The sequence below is a fragment of the Haliaeetus albicilla genome, chromosome 9 (genome assembly GCF_947461875.1).
Source record: "Haliaeetus albicilla chromosome 9, bHalAlb1.1, whole genome shotgun sequence".
NCBI classification, from domain to species: Eukaryota; Metazoa; Chordata; class Aves; order Accipitriformes; family Accipitridae; genus Haliaeetus; species Haliaeetus albicilla.
This window is the reverse complement of record NC_091491.1, coordinates 23,539,475-23,553,367: the sequence shown is the minus strand read 5'-3', so window position 1 is coordinate 23,553,367 and position 13,893 is coordinate 23,539,475. Positions and strand designations below refer to the sequence as shown.

The 13,893-nt window shown below is 37.5% G+C and overlaps 1 protein-coding gene across 2 annotated transcripts in view; it reads left to right on the top strand.

Moving 5' to 3' along the window:
• FARSB (phenylalanyl-tRNA synthetase subunit beta) overlaps positions 1–13,893 on the top strand; it is a 41,482-nt gene that overhangs the window by 22,773 nt on the left and 4,816 nt on the right. Inside the window, exon 16 of one of the 2 annotated variants that reach the window (XM_069792101.1) lies at positions 1,830–1,982. The exons of the other annotated variant lie outside the window; for it this stretch is intronic. Within the exon in view, the coding sequence (XP_069648202.1) occupies positions 1,830–1,982 (153 nt within the window). The remainder of the gene's footprint in view (positions 1–1,829; positions 1,983–13,893) is intronic. 2 annotated transcript variants of the gene reach the window in all.

Below are 13,893 nucleotides of genomic sequence, written 5' to 3'. Positions count from 1 at the left end.
TTTCATGTGCCTTTCTTTTGGGTAGTTTCTGGAAAGAAATATGAAATCCCTATGCATACAACTATGTCACATGGTGCTGCCCTACCTTAACCTGCAGACCAGACAGATTTGCTCTATTTACTCATTCCTTCTTCATTCCTTGATGACCACTGAAGAAGTTCTTACTCCCTCTTTCACCTCAAACATTACAAGTATTTATAGGTTAGAAGGATTTTTGTTTGTGGTTTTTTGTATTAAAGGGAATGCAATTGCTGTCAGTAAATACATTTCCTCCCTATATCTAATCACAGTTAAGTGGAAGAGAAAGATGAGAATGTCCATCTAGACATGAGCAACTAGGAGACTACAGAAGCCAGAGGACTCTCTAGAAAGGGAAGAAATCTACGCGTGAAAATCTGGCTGTAACTTGTTGCACTATGTGTCAATATTACGAAGAAGTGCAGTACAGAAGGAGATCAGCTGATGACTCACAGTCCATGCTATATGCATGTAAGCTGTCCTTTTGACTAGCTCTAGTCTGATGATGTATGCTGAATGCCCTTGAATGGTTGAAGCTATTCCGGTGCCCTTCTGGAACACCTGTACTGACAATTGCAGGTGAAAGGAGTCTGGTTTATATGCTGCAGGGTTGCTTTACAGTGTGAACAGGAGCACAGTAAGTAGGGATGATCAGGAGATTTCCTTCAGAAGTGCAGGTCTGGTCCAAACTGAAATGCAATGTATATACTTAACATGCTGGCAAAGCATGTGAATGTTTAAAAGAAGAGGACAGTCACATAAAGAGTCCTTCCCTGGTTTCAGCAAACTTTGCCCTTGTATACGCCAACCTTGCTGAACACATGCTTGCACTTTAACCTTGAGAAGGTAAAGACCTGAAGGCAATAAACGAGTACTGCATTAATCAGTATTTTGAATGTCACTGCTACTAATTGGCAGCTGCGACAATAGACTTGTTACTCTATTCCTAGATTGTTCCTCTCAAAAAGTGAAAATGTTGAAACCCATAATTGGTAAAGCTTTGAAGTAGGCCACAGTAGTCCTAGAGAGTGCAATGGTGTAGCCTACAGGTACAAGTATAACAACATGCTACCACATACTCATTTTTAAAGTTTAAAAAAGAAAAACATATTTTGATTAAATCAATAATGTAAGAAAACTTACAGCAGGGAGAAGGCAGGGTTTTGACTTAAGGAACTGTCCAAAGTGGGAGACACTTGCGTCACAGTCTTGAGTTTGTGCAATGTAGCACGTTTTTCGTAGTCACTTGGTTGTGGGGATGTCCAAGATGATCATGAAAAGCATCAGTTGTGATTTGGAAACCTGGGTGAATTTAGATTTTTCATAGATCATCATGCTAATGTTATTACTCATTTCAAGTTGTGGGCTAGTTGTTTTGTACTGGTAGTTATTCTGCAGCTGAGTTCTATAAATATTTAGCTTTCCCACCAGCATCACAAGTTTCTTGATGCTTACTGTGTATTTACATTTTGGCTAGTCTGTTTTTAATTTCTTTAACACGTATGCTTGGTACCTGTCACTGTGTAGAAGATGCTTGTATGTAACAACCCTGTTTCCTGCCCAAGGCACAGGGCCTTCTTTCTTTACATTTCTTTCTTTACATTTCTGACTGTGAGAGTCCAGTGGGTTAAAGAAATCCCATTGTTTCCTCAGATTATATGGCAGGTGTGTCAGAGAAGCCATTTTGCATACTCTTTTCTCCTTTCAGCCACAAGTGCCTCGTCGTACAGCAGCAGCAAACTGCTACAAAAGGCAAGGTTGAAAGTGTGATAAAGTTTCCCAGATAACATAATTGTTTCCTTCTTCTTCAGATGTAGGTGCAAGAAACTACAGGCATTTCTGTGCAGTTTATTACAATAAGAGCCCAGGGTTTGAGATTATCCATGGTTTGCTGGACAGGGTCATGCAGCTTCTTGAAGTACCACCAAATGAAGAGAATGGCTACACAATCAAGGCAACTGAAGGTAAGGAAGACAGAGCTGCAGCATACAGCAGAGGTTGTTCTGGAGCTCAAATGTTCTCCTACAATCTGAGGTGAATTTTTGGTTGTTCTCAGCAGTAGGCACTAAGGATTAATATTATTATATATGCTATCATACTGCGGTATGATGAAATGACAATGAAAAGGCATTAACTGCATTCACTGATTGTAAAATGGGATTGCTGTCCTTCTGTGAGCTATTCTGAGTAGTTTTACATAAATTGTGAGTTGACAGCTTTTTAAGGAGACTTACAGTAAAGCATATGCCATGAGCTTCATGGACTGTTCATAATGAATTAATCTGCTGATTGCAAGGGTAAGTCGGAATTGACTGAATTGATGAGTATGCCAGGTATCCACTGTATTCTCTTTGGCCAACAGTGCCTGGAAAAGACAACTTCTTACACCTGATCTTTTAGTTTATAGCTTTATCTACAGCTTTTACTCATATGTACCTTTTATTTACATATTCATAGGAAGATGTATATGCCTTATATATCTTTTATTCAAAGACCTGCTGTCTTTGATACTGAACCTGCTGCTTAGACAAGTAGTTGTATAACAGCCCTCTTCCTTCTCCTTACAGGGTGAGCTGCACATGAATTAAAAATAACATCCTTAAGTGCAAAATCTCCTCTGAGTATGTGCATATTCATGTAAGAGAGAAAGCAAGCAAGTTGACCCCATTACTTCATTGAGAGAGCATAGGTTGATGAAAGAGAGCAAGCATCAGCATCCCATCTATTATGCTACCTAAAATAACAGTGTAGTAAATACAGTATAGAAAAGTAAGACTGCAGGGATAGCAGCTATGTTTTACTTATATGTCATGCATTGGTGTTCAGAGATATGAGACACTGACTCAAATTGACTCAGCTTGAAGAAGTGCCTCCATTCTGCACTTACTGGAACAAGTGGCACTGACAGAGAGTCCCTGACAGCCTGACCGAGCTTGCCTATTCACAGAACTTTAGTGAAAAATTGCTAGATGTCTCCCTGTTTTGCAGTGCCCTGCCAAGATGCCAAACACAACAGTTCAGCTAAGTGGTCTCCTAGCACTTTAATGCACGTTTGTGTCATATATACTGACGCTTTTTTTTCCTCCTGTTGACAAAGTACTATTTTGCTCAGTATTATTTAGGCAGACTTTCAAAAGGTTTATTAGAATACTGTTAATAGGATGGCCAGGTTGACCAGAGGAATTCTGCCAAGCACAGAACAAGTAATAGCAAAGCTTCTTATTTGGAAGGGGGGTGCAATGGGGGGGTTGGAAAAGCCTCTGGCAGTTGGGTACTCAGCTGTCATTGAAGTCAAACCAAACTGTTAAATTCCTTTTCAAAATTCTTCTGTAGCTCATTTTTGAATAGACATATCAAGAATTTGCTTTAGTAGTGACAATATTTGAAAGTCTTTTCTATCTTGTATGGTAGCATTTCAATGATGTATGGCTGGCTTCAAGAAACTGGAAAAAAGACCTCAAAAAATAATCCAAACACAGTGAAGAAGTTATTTCTAGATACTAGTACTGTTTAGTATTCCTGATGCTGTGGGATTTGTAATGCCCATTCAAAATCCCTACATTCCCATGACGTTACTCCACAATGCATTTAGTGTAAAGGACAGATTATGCCTTGTCATATGCAATATATTACAAGCAGTTTGTGGCTTTTGGCTATAGACAAAGAAAAAAGTACCTACTACTTTCTGTTTCACTAGTGATTCAGAAACTCTCCTGGGATGGCATGTAGACTGCTTGCAGTTCTCTCGACATTGGAATTTAACCTTGGTAACAATGCAGATGGCTGATACTCTAGTACCATAGTGAATGCATTGTCACTGCACCAACTTACTTAAAAGACCTTCACTTCAGACAGAGATGGTTGGAAGTCAAAGTAGTTTGGGGGATTTTGTTTGGTTTTAGTTTTTTGTTGTTCTGTTGGGTTTTTTTAAACTTGCTTTGTAATCTGTTAGTTAAGCTTGTGTGAGAGAGAAAGTGTCAGCAGATGATGGAGTAAGGTCAATTGCTGAGTGAAAAAAAAAAATATCCTGTAACATCTTAAGAGACTGCAGGATCCTGAAATAATTCAGACGAACAGTGCAAGTTACTTCAGAGGTTTTAAATCAGGACATTACCCACGGCATGGATTTTTAGATGTATGTTTATGGAGCATGCTTTTTTTTATTGCCTGTGCCAAATTAAAATTTGTACAGTGAGAAATGGGTTTATCCTACAACTCTGATTTAGAAAGATCCTAGATACTTTTTCTGTATGTGATCTTAAGCAGAACTTGAGACTAGTAAACAACACAGTGTAAAGGTAGGGGTTTAGTCCAGTTGTTTTTATTCCTTGTGTAACTGATTAAAATAGTTCCAGTGATTATTGGAAAACAATACAGGGAAAAAGTGTTGTTTTAAATGAGCAATAAAGAATAGATAGAGATGTATTTGGCACATATTTGCCTCTTTTCCAAATTCACTTTGAAAAATGAAATGCCCGTACTATAAGTCCTGTTTGGTCCATATGTGCAAATCACGGTTATTTAAGCTCCTTCTGTTCTACCAACACCTAAGTGCCTTGTGATTTGACCTTAAGGTCAGAGCCTGTTTGCCTTTATAGCAACACCTGTGAAAAAATTACAGATGCTAGAAAATATGGGTGAAATTGTGATGTTCCCCTGGCCTTTGCACTACGCTTTGGTGTAATCTGAGCTAAGTAATAAATGGAGAAGAGCTGTTTAGAGCAGCCTTAAGGAAGAGGGGTTTGAGTGACTGAATTCAAAGATTTCAGCGTATATTTGGCACTCAGTGCTTTTCAGTTTCTTAAAGTGACTAATGGAACCTTTTTTTTTTTTCGTATTACCACGTTTGAAAGACAGAACTCTGAAATGCTCTCCATTGTCTTAAAATGCACAGAAAGGACTTTCTGATATGTGGTGAATCCTATAAATACTGGCCTAGAAAAGCATTTTGGTTTTTTCATTATTTGTTTTATAGCATAGGCATCCATAATCAAACATAGATAGAAGAGAGTATGATTATCACATAAAACTCTTCAGATTTTAGCCAGTTCCATACCATTAATAGAATGTAAAGATCAGTATGGATATGTATGAATAGGAGGTAAACAAAATAAAATCAAACTTTTTAAACTATAAAAGTATGGGTAGAAAGAACCAACAAATTTGGTCATATATTGTCAGGTAATTTAATAAAATTTTTTATTTTTAAATTCACTTTCATTGGTTTCAGTTCCCTTGAATTGAAAACTAGAGGCATTCTGAAAATTATATTGGAAGGTATTCTTTGTTTCAAGTTTTAATCTCTGCAGGAATGGGTATGTTTTCTGCAACATTTTGGTCATTTTGTACTTCTGGATGACCATCTGAGATAAGTATTTTCGTCCAGAAATCCAGACCATCATCACAGGAGGTAATGTTAATCATGGGATTTGGGTCCACAGTAAAGTCTTACTTAGGCTAAAAAGAATAAAAAAAGGCTTAGTAAGTACTGACAGTGGATCCTATATCACAGAATTCAAAGGAGTGGTATGAAGTGTAAGGTATAATTATCCTCACTGGTATTGTAACATTTAGAATGCCTGTCCCTTATTTCAGGAAAGAAACCCTAGTTTTGCAGTACCTTCTGAGAATCTCTGTACTTTGCAAATGGAAGTTAATTGGACACAAGCTGTTTGAAAAGGGAAAATAATATCCAGATTTTATGAAAATGAAGCAATTTGACAGTTTCACAGAAAATGTTAATGGTAAATCCGTGCATTGATACTGCTTCACTGTTTGCCCCACTAACTTCCATGACAAAATTGGTATTTGATTGAAGCAGCATTCATTCGTGTGGAAACAAACAGTCCCTGAATAGCGTGAGCATGTGACATGAGCCACTTTTTTGTACATTATTGATTCTTGTGAATTTCAGCTAACTCTGGGATTTTTTTTTTACTTTGTTTTTAAGTAAATGTTCATGCCATTCATTCTTTTAGGGTAATCAACAGCTTAGTAAAGCTGGGAAGTCAGCCTGTTTGTTCAACATGTGTACTTAATAAATGCATACTAAGTCTCGCTTCCTTCAGTAACTGACAGTTGTCTTTCAAAAAAAAAAAAAAAGGAGAAATTGTACTCCTTTCTTTTTACTGCCCTTATTTAATTAAATGAAAGGTGTGGTAAAGTGTAGAAAATTTTAATTCCACAGTAAATCATAGTAATAGCTTCTCATTTGGTAAGGTTTAGCTGTGAAATTAGAGGTGTAATAGTTACCTCCATAACTAAGAACATCAATAAACATTTGCTTTTATAATAATAATTATGCAACAAACAACTTTAAAAGAAGATTTAGACTGTGAACCTCAATTCACAAGACAAGAGGAGGAAAGTCTGGGACTAACTCTGAGTTACATGTATTGAATTGAACCCCGGCATCTATCTCTGGTGATCAGTTTAAATTGGGAGACTGTAATATACACAGATGTTTAGTACCCATGTTGAACTTGGCATTGTTAATACCTGTTTTATTTTAAGGAACTGTAGCTTGATTTCTCTTAATGGCAATCTTGGCCTTTCAGTTGCCTGTCTTGGCAGCCATTGCATTGTTCATGAATGTCAATAATTGTATATTTACTCATAGATAACTAAAGGAAATGTGCCAATTTTACTATGAAGCCTCCAAATATAATTTGTGGCATACTAGAAGATACCAGTCAATTCTTAATCCATTTAAGTGGCATTCAAGAATAGATATTTTATAGGTGCTATTTCATCCCTGTAATTGCATTTATCGTTTCAAATTACCAGTTTGGTAGATAATCAGATTTGTTTGACAACATCCATTTTCAATAAAAACATATCAGCTGGTAATTGACTGTATTCAAGTCCTCTGAATTTCACATTTGCCAATTCCCAAATAATTTTTTTCTCACCAAGGATCAATCTGGATCATCTACCTTGGAATACTGACACCACATTAACATTTTTCTAGTATTACAGAATCCCCCGTGTCTTACTGTAAGTTAACAGCAGCAGGCAGGATATTTGCTTTGAGAATTGCACCATAATTCTGGTGCCTGAGACTCCTAGCATCTCAGAAACATCCTAGTCCTGGCAGACTTAACCAAACATTCTTCACCTTTTCAGTGGACTGGAAGATACCTTATTATAGTCAAGAATACCTTTTTTTTTCCCCCAGATGAAAAGAAATATTTATTAAAAACTTACATATTTCTGTCTCACATAAAATGTTCAACCAGTCTTGTTAGCAGATGAAAGTACTCTACCTACAATTTGTTTTGAATAGCCTTAAAAATCTTTCTAATGCTGTCTGTGTTGCTGCCAGTCATTAATCTTTCCTAATTTATTCAGTTTCCAAGGTGAATTTTCAGCCACTGTTACTAATCACATTTTATGTAGTGCAATTCATTTCTCTCATTTTTGTCTGTAAGTAGCTTTTCTGATTTTTGATCACTTTCACTTCAGCACTAAATATGGATACTGTTTTAGCCAAAAATGTTCCCAGTTTTTGTTGTGAAACTAGTACTACTCATTGATGTTCTTGAAGATCACCCGATCTTCCACTCCTATTTTTCTGTTTAGTACCCCACCCTACCCCCTCCTAGTCAGCTTCATGAATTAACAACACTAAGAGGCAAGGACAGGTTTTTTAGATCTGACTGATTTTAGTCCTTTTACATGTATTACCCAAATTCTCCAAGGGGTTTCAGGAGTTCCAGCACTGATCATTACAATAGCTTAATTATAAGGCGTCTTGCGCAATTGGATGTTTGTCACTAGTTCTTGTGGCTTTTCCAGTGTTGGCCACTATTTTGAGATCTAATGAATTTCAAATTAATTTCTCATCCTTTTCTCTTGAGCAATTTTTCCTGCAGCATCAAGGGAGCTTAGTTACGTGAAGAACTACAGTTCTAACAATTCAAAACTAAATTATCTAATAAAGTGGGTGTGGCTGCTCACTTAATGTACCTTTAATTGTCTATTATCTCTGCTCTTTATTTCATTCCTGTAAATACAGGCTTTCAGATTTATGGGAACTGAATCCCTACAAACTTAGGCCAAGTTTATTTCTGTCTTATAAAGTATCTTCCCACAGTAGTGCTGATGCCTCAAATTTGGTTGTAACTGGATTAAGACCCAAGGAGGTACCTGGCAAAGATATGAACCCGGACAGTTGCTTATGTTATTTAATTAGCCAAAGTGGGAGTCTACAGTGTTTGGAGTTTCTCCAGGTAAACCTGGTTTATCAAAATTTGACATCACGCGTGCACTAGACATCTTGGAGGTCTCTTGCTGTTGCAAGTGATGCAGTTAGGGCAGGCACACAAAGAGTCTGTGGCAAAACCCATAGTTTGGTTCTGGAAATAAGTCTCATTTTATTAGCTTTGTGTTAGACAATTGATTTTTATTATGAAAAAAAGAGGCTATCAGAAGTGAATTTGAGGAGGGCTTTTTCCATTCCTATGGTCATTTCAGCTCTCTTCTGAAAGTTTTTGAACGTTCATTTCTGATACCCTTCAAGTATAATCTGCTTGCACAACCCTTATCCTCAAAAAAGGTGTATCAGAGGAAAAGTACATTATTTTAGCACAGCATGGGTTAATAAAAGGTTTGATGGATTTAGACTTCTTTGTCTTTTAAACTTTCATCACCAAATGACGTTTGACACACTTTTCCCCCACATATGAGATGAGTTCAATAAGAGAACAAAGGAAATATTTGTTTCTCAAATTCAGAAGATTATTTCAGAAGAGAAACTCCTTTGAATTGACTCATTTAGAAGTATGTTTCCTGTAGTGTAATAATGGGAAGAAAAAAATCTATGGTAACTGCAAAAATATTCTGGAGAGGGCTGTCAAATCAACTTGTAAAGAGACACAAGCTATCTTCTCTTACCTTCCTCTTTTTACAAGCACTAACTAACAAAGATTACAATGTTTTTCTTCCCATTGCATTTTATTCTGACAGATTAGGGATGCTCCCAGAAGTAGTAGCATTTCTCCCGACAGTTAGACTTTTTATTTTCTACCAGTTTTTGTCAACTCCCAGAACCATCTAAATCATTGACATTTGTGTGCCTGAGCTCAAGGTGTTAGTTTCTTCCTGACATTAAGTCTTTGCTTTTCTGCTGTTCCTTGAATGGGGAGGCCTCTTCAGAGTTTAATTCTTCCCCCCACTCTGCCCCCACCCCCACAAAGACAGCTATTTTTTTAATCATACATCATAACAAGTCTAACAGATAAGAGTCTTCCTTGCATCAAGTTTTAAACATCTGGCACAGTTTACATTATATAATATAGAACTAGCTAATTTCTATTTTTTCTGTCTGTCTCCTTACATTTTGAAATAGAAAATTATTTCTTAATCATAAACTATATTTTCAATTTTGCAAAGCCTTCTCTAGAAAAGAAATGATTAATCCAAGCCAGTAGCACAAATAGCAGCAAATTGCACATCTCCTTTCTCGGTGAACAGGGGCAGTGATCTAAGTAAGTGGTGATGGTCAGGGTGCAGGTCTGGTTGCATCAGCTTCTCTGGTGAAGTGCTACACTTGACCAGTGCCACAGCTTCATCCTTTGATTCTGTTTTCACCTCCTGCCCAGCCTGCTATGGCTAGAGGCCAACTAAGTGTCTGCATGCCTTCATTTTCACTACAATATTAATGCTAGCAATTGTGATCCTGTCAAATTTATAGCTTGTAGTTAAGCAGTTCTCTGGTCTGGTTTGACTTTTGAACTGTGATACGGAGGCCAAGGGGCAGTGCTTCAAATTTAATCTTGCATACATTTTCTAACATTTATTTATGCAATAAAATTTTAAATGGGAATTTGTAAGATTTTGGCTCAAACTTTTAGATCAACGTGAATGCAGGAGGATCCCAAGATTAATATTTCTGTTGCCCATGGTGGAGGAATTGACTTTACCTTTGCTTGTGGTATTAGAAAACAGTAGATAAGCAAAGAAATGCTGAGCTAGTGCAGACTCAATCCAGTACGTGTGCTGGGCACAGACCTTCCTTGTTTAGGTCCAGGAACAGAATAGCCATATTTGTTGGAGACCCAGTATTGCTTCTGGTCGTGGGCTGGCTCACGCTCAGCCAGTTGAAGCGTTTCTGTTCCTCATGGTGCAGCCATGTGCTTTAGGCACAAGGCGTTGGTTTGCAACAGAAATCTTAGTTGCTAAAACTAAGTGATTAACAGTTCCAGTGACTGCTAAGATTCATCATTTAATTATATATTACTCCACGCTAGTTTGTCAAGTCATTTTCTGAAAGGCATGAAATGTGGTAGCTGTGAAAGCATAACATCAGGTGGCTGTTATTTATCTCAGCAAGTAATGTCAAGTCATTGGGAGGGGAGGATGGCTTGGTCTAGGACATGAAGTGAATAAACAACATGCAAACTAAACATGACATACTGAAGTAGACTTGCAGACTGACTTAGTGCTGGTTCTTGTTATTCTCTAATTCTTGTATGAAAGCAGAGCCTAAAAGCTAAAATCTGCTGCCTTACTGTGCATACATAGAATATGTTATACCCCCTACCATAAAGAATATGGTTTATTGTTTCCTAGTTTCTGACAGATTCTGATGTTTGCAAGGATGAATTATTCCTTTAGATATTTAAAGACGGATAAAAACAGTCATGGAACAGGAAGAAATTAAGTTTTTTTAATATTCAAAGCTTTGTGTTCTCTAACTCAAGTGAAATAGCAAGACGTCATAAAAAAAAAGCTCTTTATTTGGGATTAGGAATTCTCTAGTTTTATAAATAGCTGTGACACAATATCAGCTTAGGTTTGTGACTTTTAGACAGGTCAAAGTATAACGTTTCAGATAAATCTGGATAAATCAGATAAAACTGGCCTAAAAAGCAAACATTAGCTATGTAATGGTAACTCTACAGTAGAGCTGAACTCCAGTGTAGAATTGCTGTTTCTCACAACTGCCACACAAATGCAAATTTATTGAGCTTTATACACAAATACTGATTTCTAGAAAAAACCACAGAATTTGATAGAATTTTTTTCTAGGTTTCCTACTTTCCTGTGTTTTTCTGTACACATTATTTAAGCAGCTACCCTGGTACTCCAGCACTGAAATACCTGAAATCCTGTTACCCAGATCGGTGACCCAAAATGTCTGCTTTCCCTAGCCTCAGCAGCCACCCAAATATTACATTCCATTAGGAAAGGCAGGAACACAGTGGTTTTACCCAAATAATCCTAAGTGTCTGACACTGCTGTAATCCTGAGAATAACACAGGTGAATAAAGAGGAGCACCAAACCTATTACATTCCTGAACCACTTCCTGACATCCAGCAACACCAAACACCTCTCTTAAAGGTCCTGGGATGCTCTTTAGCAAGAATGAAAAATAAATCTAGCCTAAAAGTCTGTGTCAGTCTCTGTTCTCAAGGCAAATGAAGGAAAGAGATTGCTAGCTACACCAGTCCCCAGTTCATCACTGCAACACACTTTAACATGACTAACAACAGTTGACTCTGGACCCAAGCAGTATTATGATTATTTCCACTCTGCTTACAGTGTATTGTAGGTTTGTGTTTGTAAACAATATTATTGATCCCTAAATAGTCTTAAATATACGCAAATACAGAATAGAATATATTCAGTTGTAGAGTTTTATATAAGGGCTCTTATGAGATAGAACTAGTTTTTCTCACACCCTCCCTAAGATACAAATTAATAAAAATGCACCCATTGACTTAGTTGTAACATGAGAAGATGACTGACTGACCACTGCAAATTTGTGGATGATTCTCCATATTCCCTAGCTTCCCTGTCTGCACAAGGACTCTAATATTCAACTCTATTTTTGGATATCCAGTGTACCAGTCCAGGTAAATAATTGATTGTCCCTTTACCCTCTTCTGCTATGCCCTCTACGTGGAGGCTTTTGAAAAAACATAGGAAAAAATCAGAATGAAAGATGTCCTTTAGATGGAGGACATATTCATTCATATCATACAGATATTTCTTCTGTCATCTTTTCAAGCATTAATTATTTTCTTGGGGGCGGGAATAAATCTAAGGTGCTTGCCTTAAGCTTGATTGTACTCATTTGAAGTTCCTGACATGTCATTACAGTTAGGTGTGATCTGGGGAGTGGAGATTGTTCTGGCACAGCTTTAGTCAGGACTTACAAACCAGGAAACTAAAGTTAATAAATATCCCACTAATCCCAAAGTATGTTTTTTCTGGGCATGAGAGTATATGGGGGAAGAACTGCTGACAATATGCAACTTAAGAGCAATTGGTCTCTCAGTATGTTCCAGAAATCACCCAAGATTTGGAATGTCTGTGATTTTAAAAATTAGCTGAAGGTAAATCATCCCATGACACGATATGATTTTGAGGTCGCTGTTGCTTTGCATAAGGTTCTGGGAGCCTGACTGCACTGTGTACATGGGCAAGAAAACGTAGCTGCCTTTTAAAATACTGACTGGTCTGATAGTGTCCTGTGACTTTGCATTTAAGCATTATCTGCCAAAAGAAGGAATTAGTCAAAAATTTGAAGAACCTGATCCTTAAAAGGAAAGCAACATCTAGCTTCACAAAACTAAATTCCGTCCAATGTAGCACAGGTAAAATACTTCACCAGGTGAGTCAGGATGAGGTAGTGAGAGGGCAGCTGGAGTGACTAAGGGGATGGAGCATTAAGATGAAAGACTTCGGAGGCCAGATAAGCTCTGCTCTATTACCTTCTTAAGCTTCAGCTTCCGATGTTTCTTCAAATTATAGGAACAAACGAGCAGGTTTGAAGGCTTAGTGCAACTGTAGGCCTATAATACTACTTTAATCTATTTCTTTTTGAAAAGGAGGGAGAGTAAGGTAGAGAAAAAAAACTGTGCAAGGTGTTTGACAACAAAGAGTGCAGGGAACTCAGAGCTCTTTGAGGGTCAATTAGCCAGAAAATGTGCTAAAGACTACATGCTCTATTGGATTATTGGCCAAAGAATTACCCCAAAGCAATCAAAGTGGCCCTGTTGCCTGAATACAGAGAGGCAATTACAGATTTTGAGGACATGCTACAGAAGCTTTAATTAAAGGTATTATTTCTACATCACTGAACATTGGAAATTAAATTCTTACTTGCAGCCATGAGAAGCAGCTTTTGTCTTTCTCTTGCGTGTAGTATGTCAGCATAAGACATGGCTGGCTTTGGCATCTCTTCTTTAGGAACGCATATTGTATTTCACCCCTTCTCGTAACTACCAATTATAATGTTGACATATTAAGAGGTGGATTTCCATTGCTAGACCTTCTGGCTTCCTCTGGCATTGTATATGTCTCTAGCAGCAAGGACAATACAATCTCTGACTAGATTTCAAGGTGAAGTTTATGAAATACTATTTGTGCACAGAGCAGAAAGGATTAACTATATCAGGAGTGATAAATCTGTTATCCTTAAAATGGATAGTATAGTAAACTACAATTTTTAAATTAATTTTGGCTCTCGATATACTTGATGGTACAACCAACCAGACCTACAAGCGCAGCCTTCCAATATAATTGCACCAGCAGCAAGTGCAGTCCCTTCCTAGCACACCTACTGATAATGGTGCCTCCAGGTGTGCCTTGGTAACTGCTTGACAAGTGAAAGCTTTCTTCAGGAAGATCATGCTCTTCACACCCATACCATTCTTGATGATATTACATACACAGATAAGACAAACTCGATTGTCAACTTTGAACTCCTGCTCAAAAGCTGCAGGTCACAGCTGCTAATTTTTCTGGGAAGGCACCCTTTGGACTCCTTTTGGCATCAAAACTGTATTGAAGCTTAAGAGCACTGGGCTTCAGCTTACGGTATGATTTATTCAAACGAGATAACAGTGCGCGCATTTTTTGCTGAT